Source organism: Perna viridis, chromosome 9, assembly GCF_037379345.1.
Source record: "Perna viridis isolate PV_CMFRI_1.1 ecotype Kerala chromosome 9, ASM3737934v1, whole genome shotgun sequence".
Lineage (NCBI taxonomy): Eukaryota > Metazoa > Mollusca > Bivalvia > Mytilida > Mytilidae > Perna > Perna viridis.
In genome coordinates, this window is record NC_142453.1 from 35,011,117 (window position 1) to 35,033,382 (window position 22,266).

Here is a 22,266-nt window from a genome sequence, read left to right on the forward strand (position 1 = left end):
AATCAAATAAAACACAATTGACCATCCACTTAAGAAATGTCCATATTTTAATATTTTCTGCATGCTTTAAAATGGCGTTTCCATTTAGCAAAAGAGATGGCTGACAACAGTAGGGAACTTGTTTTTTTGAAGCAAGTCTTGCCAGGTGGTGAAAAAATGAATTATTTTTGGCCCCTCTAAATGGGCATCTTGAACATTGAAAAAACACAGCTGACATGGTCAGTACTGAAAAATACAAAGAATAGCACAAATTCAAAATATCGAAATTGGCTGCAATCGAACTATTTGAAATTCATATTTGTGTTTTTGTCTTCATCCAGTTTGGTATTTCGCCTATATAGGGTTTTAATTTATTATAGTACACAACTTCAACCTTCGATCTGAAGCAAATTTCAAATAAGAAGTTACGGAATTTTTGTTATAAGGTGAGGTCCAGTCCAGACGAATTTAATCTTCTGAATATTTTTTTTATCATTTATCTGTTGAAGTAGTCTCTTATTACTAAAAGGAGCCTGTTCTTTTTTCAAGTTTGTGGAAGTGGACCAATTATGTCAATACTGATACGATCTTAAGGATTACCAACTCTAAAATCGACAAGTGAAGGAGTTCTTAATCTCTTTCGTTTTCTTTATTCCCAGGACCTGCATATAAGGTATTGTGGGATGCTATCAGAATATCTTTTCGTAAGACAAAAGGGACCAGGAGTTGTAAGTGTTCTTGGTCATTGGTGTTGTTTCTCCATTTTTGATGAATTACACCATCTTTCAATATGAGGTTGTCCCATTTGAGCCAAAACTGTCTTGTAGCTAGACTAAGGTTAGCATATGAATCTCTTCCTGAAACTTTACTATCAGCAAAACATTGATGAAGATGTATCTAATCTGGATCTTCTTTCTGGAAGGTACTGATCTTTTTATTTGTGTATTTTGATAACCATGGGTTTGATGTTTCTGTTTTCTCCCCTGTAACTGCTCCAATTCGAGACTGAGGTAAACTGTGCTTGATTTTGAGGTCTGTGTGATCATGTTGTCTTTGGCTCAAGTCTGTCAGTATTGAATTCGCGGTCCTCTTTAATTTCTCGACATTCTGTACAACTTGGATATGATTTTCCTTCATTCTGACGATGGCATTGTTGCCCTGATGTATTGGCATGTTTCACTCCTGCTTCACGATGCTGTATAGTCATATTGGCTCAGACTTTCAATCCACCTGGCAACTTGTACGGTTGGGTCTTTGAACACAAATAGCCACCTGTGTGAACCTTGGTCTGTTCAAAGTAAACATTTCTGTCCAAGCAAGTAGTGTCAAAAATAGTGCATGAATGTTACAGCAACTAATATTTCTCTGCGTGTCACACTGTATCTCTGCTCAATATTGTCAAGTTTCTTAGATGCAAATGCCATGATCTTTTCCTTCCCTTCTGGCATTTGGAACAGGACTTCTCCAACTCCAGTATTTGAGACATCTGTATCAAGAATGTAGGTACTAACAAGACATGGATAAGCCAGAACAGGTAGTAAAATAAAAGCTTCCTTCAATTTGCAGAAGGATTCATTACAAATATTTGTCCATTCGACGATTACATCTTTTCTTATGAGATGACCTATTGAAGCAATTTCACTGCAGTTTCGAATGTATTGGCGGTAGTAATTAATAAACCGAGGAATTGTTGAACTTTCTTAGTGGATGTTGGTTCTTTCCAAGCTTGTACTGATTTGATGATATTTGGGTTGGGGTTTTTTTCATTTTCTTCCTACTACATGCCCAAAATACAATATTTCCTTTTTCACTAATTCACACTTGGGGTGGTTCAGTTTCAATCCTGCCTGTAAAATTCTTCTCAGTACTTCATACAGTCTTTTTGAATGTTCATGTATATCATAACTGAAAATGATTATGTCACCGAGGTAAACGAGCAAAGTTTGCCACTAGAGACCTCTAAATATTAGTGCCATACACCTCTGAAATGTACTTGGGGCATTACAAAGACCGAATCCAATTTTATTATATTCGTACAACCCGTACGTGGTGAAAGGTGTTTTTGGACGATTCTTATCTTCAACTAACAGCTAACAATTACCACTCTGAAGGTATTACCAAGAAAAGATAGAAGCTGATGCTAAGCATTCCAACCACATATCAATACTTTGGATTTGATAAGCGTCCTTTATTGTTAAATCGTTGACCTTACGGTAGTCCTCGCACCATCGGACAGAGTTATCTTTTTTCCTAACAAGCAATACTGGAGAGGCCCATGCTGATTCTGAAGGTCTAATCACTCCATTGTCCAATTGGTCTTGAAGGTATTGTTGTTCCTCTTTTTCAAAAGCTACATGTTTACGTCTTAGGGGATGTCCCACTAGCAGTGTCTATTCTGTGTTTTATAACAGAACAAGTTCTAACATCTGAAGATGCAAATGCCTGTTTGTTTCTAATAAGCGTTTAAGTTAGTTTTGCTTTGTTTGATTGTCAGGTATGTTCTCGCAACTTTTTTTTTCAAATAGATCTTTCAAGTGTTCTCGCAACGGCGGAACTTCGGCCCCTTTCTTGTTTTCCAATAACTTTCTTGAGAGTTAATTTTTCCTGGTTGTCATCAGACCATGCCTGTGGAACATGAAATTCTGTTTTACTTTCATTTTCACAAGCTCGTGTTAAGTTGTGTACCCTACAGATATCGGACTGTGTGATGGCTTCATTTTTTGTTTGTCGCACCTCAGGTTTACCAAGACCTTGTTTATCTTGAACAGTACGCTACTCCCCAAGAAAAAAATTCTGCTTAATCTGATTGGATGGTGTTCCATCTTTACTAGTCTTATGGGTATAATCAATAGGGATGGATCAATCAATGACTATGCAACCAGGATTGTACTCTTGTCTTCAACTACTGGTTGTAATATGGAGTTTCTGATGTCAATATTTTCTGGGTATACTGTCTTTCAGGGTAAGATTATCTCAGAATTGGCTGGAACAGTTACATTTTCTGTCAAGTGTATTTTTGCTATCTTATTATCAATTATGCGGTCCACATTACAGTTGATCCAATTTCCATCCATCCGGACACGGCGATATCCATTTCATCAACACAATTACATCCGAAAAGAAAGCTGGTGCTACATACATCTCCCATGGAAAATATTTGCCTCCTATTCGGACATCCATGGAAACAACTCCATGTGTATCCATTTTCGTTCCTGCCTCTGCTACTACAACGTTTCTGGTAGCTTTCTCCAATTTAGGTCTCTTATCTGCTGATAATCCAAAATACAAACGGCTTTCCAAGACTGCCAATTCAGCACCAGTATCCAGCACCGCTTTAGTCATTTTTCCATTGACACATAATGACACCGTAATGGTCGCTGAACGTACCCGATCTACCTGTATACTTCCATTGGTATCATAATCAAACTTTTGTTGATGTCTGTCCTCCATCTCCATCTGTTCTTTGGTTTCAGACTCAGGGATCACTACAGACACAGAATCAAGTTGCTGTCCATCACTGTAATCCTCTTCTATTACTTCCATCCTTGGACTCTAAGAAATTATGTGTTTCACTTCTTTTTTCACTTTTACTTCAGTTTCTTTAAAAACTTGACCTAAAACGATTTCTACTGATTCATCATATTCATTTAATTTGTCTATTTTCATCATCACAAATTCTTTTTCGTTTAAAGCACGTTGCTTCTGGTTCTGTGAAAGAGTAATCAAGGGAACCAAGGTTATAGCGGTAATCAAAAGAATGTAATCCAGGGACAAAGACTAGACATGGAAAACAGACATACACAACAAAGAACATAAAGTAACTAAAATCATACATACAAAGTAACAAAAGTAAATGAGCAAACACGTCCACCACACTGGACAAATATGTTGTCGATTAAAAATTCCAGCATTTTGTAAACATCTTCCTCTGTTTGTTTGGAAGATGATTTGGAATTATTTCTTACAAAGTAAGAGGAATCTCTACCAAGAACTATATATTTGTATCTAGGTGTACCATCTTTTTGGAAAAAACAACGATGTATAATGTTTTTAAGTCGGAATTTTAACTGAGTATGGGGAATAGACGTATACAGTGTTGAAAAATCATAGGTTTTAATGGTATTATATTCAGATAATAGTCTTGAACTGATTGTCTCTAAAAGATCTTTCAAATTTTTCAGGACCCATATTGAATTAATACCACTACGGGAGTAACAAGTGTTGTGGTAAGACTGCAGACCCTCTTTGACAGTTGTGAGTATAGAAGTAAAACGTTTTGACAGAGGTTTGGTTGTACATTTTGCAGATCCAGCTATGAAACGTTGTTTGTATGGATTCTTGTGGAGTTTAGGAATCCAGTACATAGACGGTAAATCACAATCATCGTCCTTGGTAGAGAGAACTTATTTGTGACTTATTTACTAATTTGTAGGACAGTCATATCTCTAATCATGGATTCTTTTATATCGAGTCCAATATGATTCCATCTTTCTTCATTTACATAACTATTCTTCAACTCTTGTACACCCTAAGTCCTCAGTATTATAGACACATAAGGATGTCTCTTCTATCTGCTCTACAGATCTTATCTTGGGTCTATCTTTTATGTCACTTTTACATGTCAAGTGCCATTTAACAATATTAATGGCTTCGTCCATATTGTTTGGCCTCCTAGTTAGTACGTCATAGTCTATACTCTGATCAGGTAGTCCAGACAGCATGTATTCAATGCTGATGTTGTCAAACAATTCAATATCCATCCATGGGTATGCCTTCTGTACCATTCCTCTGACCCTGTCAGCATATGCATATACTCCTTCTTTCTATTGTTTTTGACAGACTGTAGTTCTCTCCACTATGTCTCTGTAAACTGATTGTTCCCAAATCTACGTTCTATTTCAGCATTCAGCAAACGGTATGATGTTCTGACTTTGTGTGTCGAATTTGATGCAAAGATCAAAGCTTCATCCCTTAATACTAGAGGGATCTCTTCTGCTTGTTGTCTTGGGTTCCAATTGTTGCGTTCCGCAATTATATCGAATTAGACTTTGAAAGTCTTCAAGTCTCCTTTACCATTAAAATGCGGTAATTATGATCTGTAAGAGTCAATACTGATTGAAGACTCGGTTATAATCTTTCTTGGATATGCATTTCTTTCATCTCTTAGTTTGTTGAATCTTGTGTCTGCCTGGTATGTTTTATTGTCCAGTTGGTGTTGTCTTGCATAGTTTGAGTGATGCAAGTCACCAATGAATGTTGGTTTAACTTCATCATGATACTGAATTGAATGAAACTGATGAAAATGCTGTTGATTATGACTTGGTTGAAAGTATTCATTGTTATGATTTTGCCTTAACCGGTCTTGGCGATGGGTTGATAAAACGTCGTCATCATTCTTTGATGTTGTGTATTGTGATGTCTTTTAGTTTGAGTCTTTGTCATAGGTTGGGGCATATAGCATGTGAAAATGTATTTATTTTGATAGCCTTGGTACGGGACTACATTTGTGCACAGATTTTCAATTGAACAAACAGGAGCTTCTGAATTTGAACTATCAGCAAATAAATTGTAAGAACATAATTCTTGGGCAGATCTAAATGCATGTAAGAGGTTAAATTTAAACTCCCAGCAATTGGTGTGCAACTACTTAATTCTTGGATTTGATTTAAAGAAATGAATGTTGGAACAGTGCTACCTGCAGTGCTAGAAATAGGATAATTGACATTAGTGTCCATATTAGAACCCTCAAAATGTGGTAAACTCGAATAAAGAGAATTTACTGTCCTTACAAGGTATCCTAATAATCCAGAATTCTCTCCCCTTTTAAAAAAAATCTGATTAGGTAATTGTCTATTTCTAAGATTCATTGCGTTTTACCTAGTATTGCTATACTAGGTATCGGACATTCACCTTTGAATTTCTATATTCTTAGTTTTTACAAAGTATATAAATTTTGAAAAAAAACACCTTTCAATTTTCATAATTACTGGTGCTATGAATATAAATAATTGAAAACACCTTTAACTTTCAATAATACTTGGTGCCATGAATATATGTAATGGAAAACTGCGCAGACAAGTCTTTCGAAATTCTCGGAAAGTATTCATATCAAACAGATAACGTTACGTTAAATAATTTACAAGCACCTCCTTGTAAATGCATATATAAATATCTATATTGTATTTATTGTCATTGCAAATATCCAACACTGATGTACCGCGGTGCGTCAGGATATCAACGTTTTTATCTAATCTTGATGGATTGATTGCACCAAGAATTGAACTTTCTATCAATAGTGTTTTCTTGTTTTCCAGTCTTTCATTCTTACGTTCAGGCTCAGATTTACTATCATTGCTGAGTTTTCGTACGTGTAAATATCGGCACCTGTTCCCTAATTTACAATAACCATGTCTATCGAAGCAACATTTCCTGGTTTTCGTTTGACTGATTTACAACATCCTTTTGGCTATTTTTCATTTTTGCCAGTCTTTCCTTTATTGATTGTAGAAAGGAACTTATTTCTGAATTTTTGTTTTCTTTTTTCTCCTCTGTGCTTACTTTTCGTGGCTTACTGATTCAAAGTCATCCAACCTTGACTGTAATACCTATATTGAATGTTATTCTTAGACTTCTGTATCACACTCATTTGTGTACGCAGCTCTTCAATGTCTTTCTGTCCTGCCTTGTTTTGATTCAGCAATGTAATTGTAGGGTTTTTTTATTTCGTCATTCCAATTTGACTGTTAATCTACCGCATCTAATTCTAATAATTGAGTATCAGTCTCTGTAAGAATCGGGCAGTGGGTGGAACATGGTATGAAAAAAAACATCATTTAGATAGTGTAATTTGACTATTTGTACCCTCAGATTCAGGAAAAGGACAATATTGGCAAATTGAGTTATAATTTTATTGAAATGCACTGAAAATGATTTTTTAAGGGCAGATAAATCTTTTAAAAACTTAATTTTCCTAACATTCTATTGAAAAATTTCTTAGCAAAGTCAATGATGCAGAGATCAGATAAACCATGGTCTTTTCAAATATTACATTGTCAGATCGTTGGGTTTTTTAAATGCATGCTTCTGATATTTTCCCATTTTGCCAGATTCTTACAAAAACTTACACTTAAATCAGAATATCTTCATTTGGTATGTGATTGTAGTTCAGTAACTTGATTTTAAAACGCGTGGAATTTTGAAGGTTATCTCTCTTTATGTGACTTAACTACCTTTGTCATTTTGTAAGGTTTCAGTCGTAGTTCATGTTCATGATTTAGACGTTGTTGCGCAAATTGCATTCTTGTATTCCCAAGTTGTTTTTAAATTTACATCTTTCGTTTGACTTTATTTTCTCTGTGGAACTTTTTCGGGTGGGTTTAATTATTTGTAAATCGTGTGCGCTTTCACTAACATTGTTCGTAAATTGAATCAAAGTGTTTGCAAGTTCAGCAGCACTTCTTGTTTCTCGATGTCCCTACCAAATCCCCCCTCGAATTTCCATTATGGTTGAACTGATGCTTGGGTAGTCAAAAGAAAGTCCGTATAACAAATGGCATTATCAAGGTAAGAAACCATCGCAATGACTTGGTGCAGTCATTTACAAAATGGAAGGTGTTTTACACCAGGTTTTAAACGTGTCGTTTGTCAGATATTGTGTTGTACTGAGATGTCTACTAGATGAGGTCAAGTTCGAGATGAACGTCTAAAATTACGAAAGGGAAAGCTGTGTCAGTGGTCCCTTTCATTTCTTGTTCTGATGGATAAATAAACGGAAGCCATTCTTTAAATTCAGGATTATTGATGGAGTGAACAATGTCAATATATCAATACGTGAAATTACAGAGTTTGGCCTATTTAACCTTTTTGTCATTCACAAGTTTTTTAAGGAACTCTGTTTCGTTAGATTAAGAAACATGTTGGCTTTAGGAGAGGGGCACAATTCGTACCCATTGGAGTGCCGATACTGTCTTGAAAAATTGTCCACCAAAAACAACAAATATGTTGTCGAGGAAACTCTATCAAACTGATAATCTATTGATCAATGTACCAGCTTTTGTCTTTTTGTTTTGTACTTGTAAAATATGTAGAACTACAACTTCACTAGAATAAGCATGCAGTTGAATGCTTCCTGGATGCTTTCTTCAAGTCGAGTTTTCAAGTGATCGTAGGGTGAGGTTGTATTTACTGTTGAAAAGTCAAAAGTTTTAATAGTGTTAACTTCTGTGAAGGAGCGAGATTTAAAAATATCTGACAGATCTTCCGAGTACATCCACAAATGATCAATACCACTACGCGAGTAAACAGTTTCACAATAATTTTGTTATCCTTCTTGGCGAACAAAATCTGCCATAGGCAGCTCTTTGTTGAACAAGTAGATGATATTGCTATAATGCTATGCACCTTTGCTTGTATGTATTTTATATACGTGTAGTTTTAGGGTCCAATACAAAATAATTAAAAGTAGGTTTTAAAACTTCTTATTTGAAGGAATATTTAACGAGACCATAAAAAACTTGAGGTGGTTGTGTTCGTTCTGCCTATTGCAAGTAGGTACAATATTTCGGTAAGCGTCAATTTCGCTTGGTTGACAGTTCGGTAAATGTAAAATCTAATTGAAGATATTTCAATCAAAATGTGATGACGATCATAAAAATACTGTATTTGGGATATCAACAAATGCTGTCCCTGTCTTAGAAGCTAATCAGAAAGTATCCACGCTCTATTAAGAAAGTCTATGTAAAAGTCACACCACTCTTATCGAGCAACTAATGTAGACTCAGCTGGAGGTGCATATATATTGGAGCAAAGAAAGTGAACGGTTATAATTCGAATTAAAGGGTAATAATAAAATTATCGAACTGATAGGCAAACAAGATGGTGAAAATTAAACCAGGAAGTTCCGCCGCTTCCGCAAAAGTCCTGACTTGTTTTATTAATTGATTGATTGTGGTTAAACGTCCTATAGCCTATATTTCGCGTATTTCAGGACACGAGAACGATTGACCAATCGAACAGACCCGACTTAGAGAGAGTTAGTTCGATACGCTGAGTCGGAGATCACTGAATTCGAAGGAACCTCCCGCTTCCTTCGATGGTCTGGCACATTGTGGTACAATTTAAAATCTTTTCACTTTTGCTTAAATTATTGTCCAGAAAAAAAACTTACCTTTTACCCCTAATTATTTAATGGTTCAAGTCGTTATTATGGGCTTCAAAATTAATTCCAGCCATTTTTTGGCAGTTTCGGCACCTACTGGTACATTTTCTTTTTGTTTGCTCCGGTTTAACGTCCGAGCAGCAATATTTCAGCTATATTCATTTTCAAAGATATCTATAAACTTTACTCACTTTTCTATCAGGACATCAGGAAAATCTTTCTTTCTCATCCCTATTCCAAAATGGGTAAAGTAACAACCCCACATCTTAATTTGTGGTATGGCGCTGTTGTAAAATTTCAAAAACTTCTATTCTCTTTCCCTTAGAATAAGAACTTGCTTGTGGGAGGGGTGGTAGCCTAAATTAAGTGGTAAATGTCATTTATTCTCGTCATTATCCTCACATCAAATGTCCGGACAACGACAACAACAGTATGATGCCATTATATCACCTCAAATATTTATAAATGGTACACTGTAGTACGTAGTAAGTTGGGAATTTGTAATATATTACTTGATATCTGTTATAAGACAGAACCATCTCACCATTGCTTGGGCTTGGATAAGTTGTATCTATTCAAAGCTTTATTATGATATTTTCGATTTGTACCTTTGTATAAGAAGATCCCATACCTCTTTTCCCTGACAGAAAAATGGTAAAAATATTATTCGATTTTTACCAAAAGCAGGTACTTTGTATTGAACACTTTACTTGAACACCTGTCTAAATCACAAGATCACTCTAGGATCATTGTAAAAGATATTCAAGGACCTACAAAGAGTGTATAACTTTACATGTCTATCCTCACTTAATACATAACCCCACCATTTTTATGCAAATAAGTACAGTATAATAGAAATAACTGTTTGTAGTGAGTATTGCTAAAGCCTAGTAATAATTTTTATGCCAGAGCCTCAATGCCAGCGGATTGATACATACCAAAACCAAGAAGCGGCTTTAAGTGAAACATTTCTAGGTATGAAAATGGTCAGGCAATTGTTTGATACAGTAAAACAGAAGTAATATGAGTTTTCAGTACTTTTTTATTTCTATTTTAAATAGAAACATTTATTGTGACCTATGTCATTGACACATTTCACACAATTTATCATAATATTATATTGCATCAAAAATCTTTGGATTTTTTATACAAAAAAAAAAACAATTCATGTCATACATTCTATATCATATAATGAATATATATATATATATATATATCTCACGATTCTATCAAAAATTTAAAAAAGAACAATATCTAGATGCATTTGATAAAAATCCATTGATAATTTAAAAATTCTAATACATGGAAACAGTTTAAAAATCGACATTAAAACAAGTAAGAAGATAGACAATAAGTGTTGTTAGTAAATATTGGAATTGATAAAAACCTAATAAAGTGCAGCAAAGATGATTTTGAAGTTACAATATGTTACTATACAAAGATTTAAAATAGAACATTTGTTGAGTGTAATTGGCAGCAAGGTTTCATTCACTCAGCCCTTAGAGGAAAGTAAATTACTCACTTTTCAAAACTTTCTGGCCGAAACAGTCCCTTCTTTACATAATGTTTGCAATAAACTTTATGATAAACTAACTTTTTACCCTTAACCATAGCTCCTCATCATTACTCAAATTAAAAACTTTGTTTCAACAAAAACCGAAACTCTGCCTATATTTCAAAGCACACAAAATCTGGATAAATGTTTTCAAAGAAAGAAAGAATATAGGAACAAAAACACCTTAAGATATACATGATATTGCCTCTCTTGCTATGTAGATTTAAAAAAAAAAAGAAACAGTTTTACAATGATGCTACATGTATAACAACGTGAGATAAGAAGCAATATACCATGACAAAAGGCAAAGGATATGTAAAATGTTTCTATGGACGATCTTCACATTTGTTCAAACACAATCGGCACTTCGATACATTTCTTATATTTGATTTCAATTCAAAATGCAATTTACAATTCAATAGTTAAAAGATTTGAAAAAATCATTATCACTACTAAATACAGTTTATAGAGATTTTGCTATCAGCAAGTAGAATATCTATTCTTCATCTCCATTTTTTTTTTATCTCATGATAAAATACTTGATACTTTATTTCAAATGACAATATGAGTATCGAAAGAAACTTGACATTGCTGAACAAGAGAACAAAGCAATTTTTGAAAGACTAAATTCAACATCAGCCTCACACTACCAGAAATAATGCCAGTATGCCTACTTAGATTTCAAAGCTGACATAATTCAGTGTTTATTGACTGAGTTTTGATTAGCACTGACTGAGATGATTAATAAATAATAAATTTTGTTACATATGTTTTATGTTAGATTATGACAACATACAATAACCTCAGGCTTTGCCTCAAACAAATACACACTTTTTACATAACAACAACCCATTCAAAGTTTTTTGCAATGAAGTGATTTTGTCTGCGATAAAATGGCAACAATTGTCTTTTAGTACATTTTTAGAATAAGCGATTTTAAGAGTTTTTCATTTACAAAAATACCATGATATCTAGTGAATATATAAATGATAAAAATTGACACCAATAGTACAATGGAAAATAAATAATAAATATACATGTATTTGGAATGAGAGAGACCACTGTACCTAATATTGCATGATAGCTTCCCAAGTCACATGACTAACTTTACTAAATGAATTACATCAAGTTGAGGAACAAAAACAGTTAAACAATAATGTTTTACATGCTTGTCAGTCAAAATGAAGGACTTTTCATTTTTAATTTCAATTCCTTGTTATTTTTACAGTTGCATTAAGTATACCAGTCTGTCAAGCACTTTTTGGCTTTAAAAAAGTTGGAAATCAGCAGAGTTTGAGTGCAAAAATTAGGAAATTATCAAGATTTTTTATGCTTTCACAACTTGAAAACAGTTGGTTTTCTCCACTCTTAATAAAGAATTTTAATTACATTTTTTACAGCTGACCTAGTACTTGTATATGTCTAAACAATAAAGTACTCACTTTGGCAACAAGTTTTTATAACCCATTATGTGAATTAAATACTAGCGTATAAGTTCAAATTTTCCAAGGTAATATTCTTACTACTGTACTTAGAAAAGTCCAAATATGTACTAAAATTTAGTTTGGTAAAAACTGATTTAGCATTGCACTCAAATAGTTGTTTAATGCATAAAAAAGCCCTATAAAAACACCATCATAGCTTCTGAATACCAGTCGTAATATGAAGTTACAACATAGATAAACTGGTCTTTAGATTACTCCATATTTATTTGATGACACTGACCTTTATTAGTTCTTTGATCAGAAACATTTTATTCAATAATAAAAATAAAAATCTGCTATCAGAGGAGTTGAATATACTATAAAAACAAGAGTGAAACATTAAAATCCTGAGTGAAAAATATGATCTTAATTTCAAAAACGAAAGGCAAATTCTATTTGATTTAACAGGGTTCATTTTATGCTTACAGATGACACTAATGACTAGATTTTATTGAAGCAATGCCTAAGAACCATAAAATTTTTATTTTTAACCTTATCATCCAAAACAAAAGATTTTAATTGAAATGAAAAATGAATCTTGAATTATACTAAAGTCATATGAAACTTTACAAGAATGTGGGACTGCTTGAAATGTTGACTGTAACTATAAATAGCTGCCAATGAGATCACTTTATTCTTGCTTTAGAAGCACTGATTAGATTAAAAAAAAACAACAAAACATTATATTCAAAGAAAGATAACTCTTATCTACTATGAATACTAGGATCATTTGAATTGGAATAACCCTCCCTTTTGTCACTGGTTTCTGTTGCACTAGGTTTTGTTCGCCCTATGTTAGGTGACTGTGTCCGTGACTGAGTAGCACTAGAGGAAGGAATTAATGGAGGGGGATATCCTGCTGGAGATCCTCCTTTGGCATGCCCTATCATAGGGCTTATTGTTCTTGGAAAGTGAGAGGAGAGCGGGTCTGGAGTTCGGAAATGTGGGTATCGACTCTGCTCCAGAGCTAGTCTTTGAGGATCATAAAGTCTTTCTAACAAGTCTCTTCGAGCTCTTTCATCCTGGAACAATAATTCCTCTTTCCGTAACTGATCTGTTGGGTCAAACAATGCTGGATGTTGCATACGACTTAACATGCGTTCTCTCTCTCTCTCCATATCCTGTTGCATTTGCAGTCTATGCTGTCCTAAGTTCACTTCTAATGGACTTTTATCATACTGACTTAACAATGCAGGATGTGGAGGAACCCTATCTCCCAATAAGTATGGTGATGGGCCAAAAAATCTGGCACGGTCCAATACATTCATATTTAATGGATTTGTAGCTGGGCCACGCCCAAGTAAATAATCTGTCCGTAGTTGTTTATCTCGTTCAGCCTGAAGAATTAATTCATCTTCCCTTCTTTCTTGTTTTATTTTGAGTCCTCCTTTATCATCAAATCTTCTCTCATAACTACTGTCAGACTTAGCAGACCCAACACGGCCATTTTGTAATGGTGACCTTGACCTTGAACGTGATCTAGACATGTGGGAATCTTTCATATAAGCTAAGTCTCGTTCTCTACTTCTGTCATCCAAGCTAACCCTTCTCTCATGTTCACCATTTCGTCTTTCCCTGTAATAAATACAGAGAGATTACTCAGGTCGTAAGGAATAAAGCAAAGGAAATGTAATAATTTATTTTGTCCATAATACAAGAAAATAATTTTTTTATAAGTGATATATACATTGCATGTTTCCCTATACCAATTAAGCATGGTGCTGCACCATGCCTGGATTTCCAGCTCCATGCTACCTTGATCATGAATTTTACTATGTGCCCCAAGAAAATCACACCCAACTTTCAAATTGGAAGATTAATTTAATTATTTTTAACTAATTAGCATGTTAACGTGTACTCCTGTTGTGTTAACACCCATTCATGATACTTTTACACTAGGGTGAAGGATGCTTCATACTGATTTCAGTAAGTACATTGTCCTTGTGTCAAGGTGGGGTGCCCCTAACATAACAGTCTGTGACGAACAGTGTACATGAAATATGTACACAAATAAATATAAATTTGACTCTCACCAAATAATAAATCAAGTGGGCATCAATGAAATGTGCCTTACTAAAAGAAGTTAACAAATAAAAAAAGATGTGTTAGGAGGGTAATACAAATTGTTTTCAAACACTAATTCTAGACGAGTATAATTTACTCATCACCCATTAAATATTCATATGACTCAAAGGTCAGAAACACATACAGGTACATACATGAATAATTTGACCTTTAAATTCATTATTACTTGTTTTATAAATATAAAACTACCCCATTAACATATCATTAAACAGGGAATTTCAGACATAAATAGATCAGTTTATAAGTTTTGTCACCTACAAAGTATCTTAACACTTGAGGTAGCAAAAACTTATTCAATATAATTTTGATAACTATAAGTATTTTGGTATTTCGACTGCATTTCTTGATAGATTATTCTATTATGAGATAAAACAAAACCTAACTGTGTGCAGCTGTTGTTACAATAATACTGGCCTGGCTAGAATGGCTTCTGTGGGAGAACTCTATGAAATATTGTACACTAGACAACTGTGTAGTCAGTATTATATTCCAGCTTCTTTGTAGTGTATTTCTCATTACTTCACCACACTTTTATATCCCTATTTTATCATGATGATACATGTAATCATAGTCCAGCAATGGGGAATGACATCAGTTATGACTTTCAACTTTTAACTCCATAAAATATAAATGTACACACTGATGTTGTTTTAAATGGTAAAATAAGTGAAATCATCAATTATTTCTTTTCTGTTCACTATAGCTCACCTGTCCCTCTCTTCTTCCCGTCTTCTATCCAAAGCAAGAACACCAGGTTCAGGACCTCTGTCACCTCTTTCAGCCCTGTCACTTTCCCCTTCCTCCCTCTTCCCCCATGGTGCAGTATGAGCAGCAGGGGCTGCTGGGAAGGTGGGTGGGGTTCGATGTAACCTGTTCCACTCATGTGGAGAGGTCAGACCAGGAACTGCTGGCATGTCCCTGCCACTAAATGCCCCCGAGGCTGATCCCAGCCCTCCAAATCCCAAAGGGTTTGTCATGGAAAATGGCGAAGGCTTAGGGAAAGGGGAAGTTCCTGAAAGAAAAGAAAACACAGTTAATTATTGTGGAAAGAATATTTTTGTAATTGGTGTAATTTTATTTCTGCTGTTTCTATTTTTTTATATTTACAGTCTCTAGTGGTACTTGGGATTTCATCTTTAATCTTGGTCTACCCAAGTTAAATCAATATTATATAGTTTTTGATTTTAGTTTTTGCAGTTTTTTTTTGGTAACCACAAAAATTCAAGAGAACTAGATTACCACAAAAATGTACATTTATATGGTATATTGGCATCCTCCCAAAAATAGCTGCCACAATACTTGTTTTCTGGTGTCTACAAAGGCAAATATGCCACACATGAGAATCATATAGTTTGCATCATATGATTATCATATAAATCGAGCACCATATGATAATCATATGTTTTGGTATACATATGATTATCGCATGGTTATCATATGATAATCATATGTTTTTTCACAAACATGATTATCATATGTTTTTAAGCCAAAATTACCATATGAGAATCATATGATAATCATATGACTATCATATGTTCAATATTATATGACTATCATATGTTAGATATCATATGACTGTCATATGATTACCATATGATTATCATATGAATCGAGCACCTTATGATAATCATATGTGGCACATTTGGCTGTGTAACAGGAGGAAATGGAAGGGGTTTATTTACAACTGATTTGATATTATTCTTCCAATTTTTGAAATATTTTACAACAGGAAATTTAATTGCTAGGTTTCTTTAAGGAAGGTGTCTGATTATGGGACTTACCTGAATGCATGGGGTTTAGAAAGCTACTATGAACAGGACTTGGCTCCAAGCTACTTCGACTGTGGGAAGCTAAAATAAGGAAGATAAAAATCATTACTTTACCTTGACACAATTTTTATACTTTAAAATAAAAAGGCCTGCAAACTCTAGGATATCAATAAGCGCTCTTACTAAAGTCAAAAATCTTAAAATATTTCAACATTCTACAATTTTTTTTTATTTTATATTTTTTTTTATATAAATGATTCTTTTTAATAGAGATTATAAACATCTTACATTAATTGATAATATTCTCAAACTGTCCAATTTAAGTTGTTTTATTCATACTAAATATGTATGATATTCATCTGAATGTAAAATCCTACTGATTACCTCCTCTTTGACCATAATTTAATTTGATGTAATACCTTGTGACATTAAACTTGAGGAAGCTGACAAGTCTGTTGGTCTGTGTAAAGATCCTCCAGGAAACAAATGACTAGGGGGTCTTAACGGCTCAACTGTTTTTCCTTCTACTCCCTTCTGTAATTCTAGTTGCTTCTGTTGGTGTTGGTAGATTTCCCATGCTATTCTCACATGTACTGCATTCCACTTTCCTGGCTTCTGAAAAAAATAGAATTATTTATTGTTAATTTTGAAATCACTGCATGCGTTCAATATTGCAAAATTAATAATTTAAAGTGTAACATTAAGTTAATTCTTATGATATCAATGGAAATACTCAGATTCAGTAATGATAGAAATTCCCAAGAGGCTGTGTAATTACTGTCATTAATACCATGTTTATTATCACAATAAAAAAACATTGTAGTTATTACAGCACTAAATCAAATTGAGTAGACAAAATATTTTTAAAAAATGGTAGGCAATCTAACAAGAGTAAAAAATATTGATATATAAAACAATTCTGTCTGTAGTAATTGACAAAAGGTCATGACCTTTGCATGTTATAAAGGCATACTGGGGCGTTCTGTAAAAAGAACAAACATTTTGAGATTTTCACACTTTATTTGCAATTTAAAAAAAAATATTGATAGTTTTTGTTAAATATGAAAATATAATCTAAAAACATTGAATCCATTAAAACTATTGTAAATCTGGAGTCCTTATTGGGAATATTTTTATGAAAAAAGAAGACCCTGCAACAATTAAAAAAAATGTCTTAAAGTCAAGAAAATATATTCTTATAGGAGAAGGAACTGAGCCTAAAGCCACCCTGTCCTAATCATCATGCTTATTTCATAAAGCCTTGGAGGTTAAAATTAATGAACTGTAAATCTGAAGGTAACTTAGGTAATAGGGTAACAGATAATTAAATAAAATTCTGTTCTAATTGAGAGTATATTAAGATCATTTGATGCAGGTTACAGAGGGGTTCCATCTTTGGGTTTATCAAAATCAACTCGTACAGCATCAGTAACATTTAGTAGTTATATAGTAGTCATTTTCAGTATTTTTGCTCAAGACCACAGACTTTGTTTTGACACAAATTTTGAAAAATCTAGTGAAATTTGATTACCATATAAACAACATTGTAGTTACAGCAATACTAAGTAGACATAGAGATAAATGTAAAACAAAACAAAAATGACAAGACAAGATGTACAGATATATATACACTACGATGATGTGATTATGTATGACTGTCAGTTCAGAATATCTTACATAATTGTCATCTCAGGATGAAAAAAGTATTAAAAGGTAAAACTGGGAATCTTTTTGTATTCATTTTCTCAACAGGCTCATTTGATTTTTCTGCAAGAGGGTTGCAATACCTTCATTCAAAAATCTGGTTAAAACTATTCAAATTTTTACATACACCGTTAGTACTTACCTGGCGGAAGTACCAACTGAGTATGCTCAAAAATTTGCATGAATTAGTCTTAAATCAGTTATAAATACGTTATTTCAACTGTAAGATTTTCTTTAAATATTTTTTTGGAAATAATACTAATTCAGATTTTCATGATTAGTCAACAAGGCATGTTGTTGAAGTGAAAAAATACAGAACACTTCTGGTCTATAGTTAAAGAGTTCATTTATATAACAACTGAACAACGATAAATTTTAAATTCTGAAATGACAGTATGAATGAAAGTGCTAAGACAGGTGTATGAAAAAGACACTAACTTTCTGTTGGGGCAATGTAGTGGCTGGTGGGAGCTTATCTCTATCTCGTAGGGGGTGCAGCATCTGTGTGGGGTGTAGCCCGGCTGTGACCCTCTGCAATCACATCATACACAAAATGAAGCATACAAAAACAGCCAATCAAAATATCAAAGTTTAAAATATTAGTTCTGAAAAGTTACTGTTAGTAATTAGTATTAAACACAAAAAAATGCCTGAAGTATTTTCAGCAGCAGTAAATCATTAGATACAGATGCAGAGCTTCATGTTCAATATTCAATTATGTAGGCATCTAAATAAATCAAAGATGGGAAAAATTGCAAGGATTTCTCTTTCAAATTAATGCACCTTTTACATGAACATTAAATAAATGAGAAAATTGATCAGGATTAATATATAACACTTTTGTGAAGCTGATTTTGAGTTCTAATGCACTCATCAAATATATTTAGACATTCTTAATTTGTGCACTAAATTTGTAATCAAAACCTGGATAACTCTTACCATGAGATTATAATGAGAAAACATGAGTTACAAAACAAAACAATCTCTGCCTGAGATTTTACTGGAGGTGTATTATGACTTATAACATATACCATCAATCATAAAAACATTCAAAATACGTCCATGCTCTATTTTGTTCCAAAATCTAAAAGATATGGTATGAATGATGAACAAAAAAAAGGGAAAAAATGATGGATATGAAAGTACTTGAATGAATATGATATGAAACTACTCACATCTCATCCTAGTAAGTGTGAAAATGATTTTTTCTAACACCAGTACACATGTGCAACTGTTTTTGTTTTTACATTTGTAACACAGAAGAGTTATTTTTCAATTAACACAGATATTTTGTATAATAGGGTCAATAGTTTTTATAAAAAATTTCTTTAAACAAAAAAATATCCATTCACTAAATTCTGAATGAGAAAATCACTTTTTGACCAATTTTTCCTACATGGTTCCATGCAAAAACCTTCAAAACCAATCCAACCCAGCTTCCTTTGAGGGTATGGCACCTAATGGTACAATTTCAAAATAATCCATTTCTTTTTACTCAAGTTATTGTCCAAAATTCAGAAAAAAATTGTGTTTGGTCCCTGTGTGGCCCTTTATTTTTGCTTGACTTAAGTCACAATCTCAAAAATCAATCCCAGTCTTCATTTTGTAGTCTGGCACCTTGTAGTAAAGATTATATGAGATCCATTCATTTTATTCAAATTATTGTCCAAAAATAAGAAAGATACTTGTTTCAAGTCCCTTGCAGGCCCTTTATTCCACAAAAGTTCAAGTCTTAACCTAAAAAATCAATCCACCTTCCTTTGGAAGTACGGCACTTTGTGATACAATTTCAGAGATCTATACTTATAGTCAAGTTATTGTCCCGAAAATACCTGTTTTGGTCCCCTTTGTGACTTCTGATTTCTAAAATGTTCAAGTGTTTACCCCCAAAATCAATACCAGTCCGACTACTGTGATGTAGATTAGTGTGGAACAATATCCTGGATGTTCCTATTCTTTAAATGAAGTTATATAGTTAAATACTATGAAATGCTTGTTTTCAGTCCCTTTTTGTCCCCTAATTCTAAAATAACTGGGGTCTTAACCCCTATAATCAATACCAACCTCCTCTTTTGTGGTTTAGAACTATTGTAGTATAAAGTATTGCGGTACAATATCATAGACATTCCTATTCTTTTACTGTTGTTATCAAGTTAAAATCTATGAAATACTGATTTATGGGCTGTTACCTCCAAAATCAATACCAATCTTTGATATTGTGGTTTAAAACTTTGATATAAAATTTTATAAAGATCAACCAACTTATATTCAAGTTATCATACGAAACCTAGTATCTACAGACAACTACAACAACACGAAAGAGATGGGTTCCCAATGTCTCAATATTTATAAATGACAAAGTCCATGTTTTGCTATGTGAAACCTCAAAATGAACTTGGATCAATATCAAAAATAAGAGGGGCACAATAAGAATATGTAATTAAGATTGTGTGAAAGTTTCATTGAATTCCATTAAGCAATATAGGAGGAGTAATGGATAAGAAATGGGTCCCCATGTCCCCATATTTATAAACGTCAAAGTCCTTGTTTTGCTATGTGAAACCTCCAAATTAATTTGGATCAATATAAAAAATAATGGGTACACAATGGAAATATGTAAGAAAGATTCAGTTAAAGTTTCACTAAATTTCATTCAGTGGTGTAGGAGGAGTAACAGATAGCAGATGGTAATGGAAGAAAAGAAGACAGAAGTGACCCTTTCACAATTTACCTTCCACTTGGGGGATTTGAAGTTGACTATCTATATGAAGCTCTCAGAAGACTTTACCATAAAAGAGGTAGAGTTGCATAATTAAAAAAAAAAAGAGAACAATTATCTTTTAAATTATATCTAAACACTAAACTAGTAAATAATATGTAATTAAAACATGTATGTACCTTAGGTTGGAATGCTCCAGTTAGTGTGGATGATAGTCCTCCAGTAGGGGGAATCAAGGGAGATAACCCAGGATATCCTGGTGGCATCCCAAACTGCAAATTAAAACGAAAGATATATAGTAGTAATAATACATCATGGTCCAGTATTTTTATTTTATTTCTTTCAAGTTTGGATTCATCCATCAAAACTCTTCCATATTTACATATTTTTATACTGTCTTCTTTTGAGTTATGACCTAGGATACCATTGTACCTGTGGTTACTCACTTACACAAGTGGCATATTCATGTATATAGGTCCTACTTATTGGTTATGTTTAGCGATGTTCCAAATTCCTGTCTTCATGTTTTCAGTATCTACAACTTCTATTTTAAATTGTAAGTACTTACATTTCTATACAATGGGGAGTCTCCAAATTTCGTTATCTGAAATGGCAAAAAAGGAAAAAGTAGAAATAATCTTAATATGAATTTAAATTATTTGGCATTTTATTTAGACATGTATATAGATTCTCCCTTAGTCTCGAGAGGATTATAAGATTTATACATTTGAGAATTTTAGATATCAACCCATAAGTATATTCAATGGGTTAAAAATAAAATTTAACTATCAAGAGCTGATAAATCTTGTAATCAAGAGCATTGGTAGAAGAATCTGTTTCTCCCATGCAATCTGTAGAAATTCTGAAATGTAAAATGGGGGGAAATTCTTGTAGAAATTTAATCACCGCTCAGTGGTTAAAAAGTCACATGAATTTTTAATCACTGGCTTAAAATAGGAGAAAATAAAGTAATGTTCTATTACCGTAATTGTAAACCAATTTTTCAACTAAAACTAATTTTTTCTTTCTTAAATGTCAGCTGACAACCCGATTATAATACATACAGCTCTTAGATAATATAGGTATAAGATATTTATTGGTTTGAAGTGCTTTTCACGACATTGTAAGTGCCATATTAGACCATGAATTATACATACAGTCCTTGAAACAATCTGCACAACAATTGGACAGATCAATGACCGCTAACAGATCGAAAACCGATGATCGGTGACCGATCTGATCGCAATTTTGTTATATACAATGACTGATGATCTTTGAGAAATAATACAAATGTTAAATAAAAGTATAAATTGATGTTTAAATTATGTAAATATGTGTAAAATTGACATAGAAAACACTGGAAATTGCACTATATATAATTTAAGGTCTATGTATGTTCTAGCTGTTTTCAACAGTCCATGTCATCCCTTAGTGCATACAAACTTCACTGTTCCACTACAGTACAAATTATAAATAAGACTTATAAAAGAATGACTCTTACATAACATTTTTGTAAAAAACTGTCTTGTTTTTGCCAAATAACTTTCACTCTTTTCTTGTGTAAACAATTAATTTGATGACTGCCCTGAGATATTTGATATGGTATTAGGAAGAAGGGTAAAATCAAAGAAGAAATTCTTCCTCAAGCTGAATTATTCTCTAATTTTTTTTCAGGAACCAAATCGTTGGAAAAAAGAGAATTTTCTCAGTACAACCATATTTCATTACAAAAATCTCATTATTCATGCAAAACAGGAAAAAAATCAGCAATATTTTATATCAGATGACGTTTTATAGAGTTAGGAAAACCATTT

General features: G+C 33.2%; 1 protein-coding gene, 1 long non-coding RNA gene and 1 pseudogene across 5 annotated transcripts in view; 1 reads left to right on the plus strand and 2 right to left on the minus strand.

Annotated features, from left to right (window-relative positions):
- The first annotated feature begins 393 nt into the window (after window positions 1-393).
- On the plus strand, window positions 394-10,931 carry LOC148607969 (uncharacterized). Its single transcript, XR_015915289.1, has 2 exons — window positions 394-652; window positions 10,046-10,931. It is a non-coding gene; the product is annotated as an uncharacterized LOC148607969 (long non-coding RNA).
- LOC148607970 (uncharacterized) lies at window positions 4,485-5,846 on the minus strand (annotated as a pseudogene).
- Window positions 10,161-22,266, minus strand: part of LOC148607971 (uncharacterized) — a 103,752-nt gene continuing 91,646 nt past the window's right edge. For all 4 annotated transcript variants that reach the window (XM_088545818.1, XM_088545819.1, XM_088545821.1 and 1 more), the window contains 7 exons: window positions 21,021-21,056; window positions 20,632-20,724; window positions 18,172-18,264; window positions 16,449-16,644; window positions 16,042-16,110; window positions 14,969-15,272; window positions 10,161-13,750 (listed from right to left, as the gene is read on the minus strand). In XM_088545818.1, coding sequence (XP_088401944.1) covers window positions 12,880-13,750; window positions 14,969-15,272; window positions 16,042-16,110; window positions 16,449-16,644; window positions 18,172-18,264; window positions 20,632-20,724; window positions 21,021-21,056 — 1,662 coding nt within the window. In that variant the 3' untranslated portion in view covers window positions 10,161-12,879. The remainder of the gene's footprint in view (window positions 13,751-14,968; window positions 15,273-16,041; window positions 16,111-16,448; window positions 16,645-18,171; window positions 18,265-20,631; window positions 20,725-21,020; window positions 21,057-22,266) is intronic.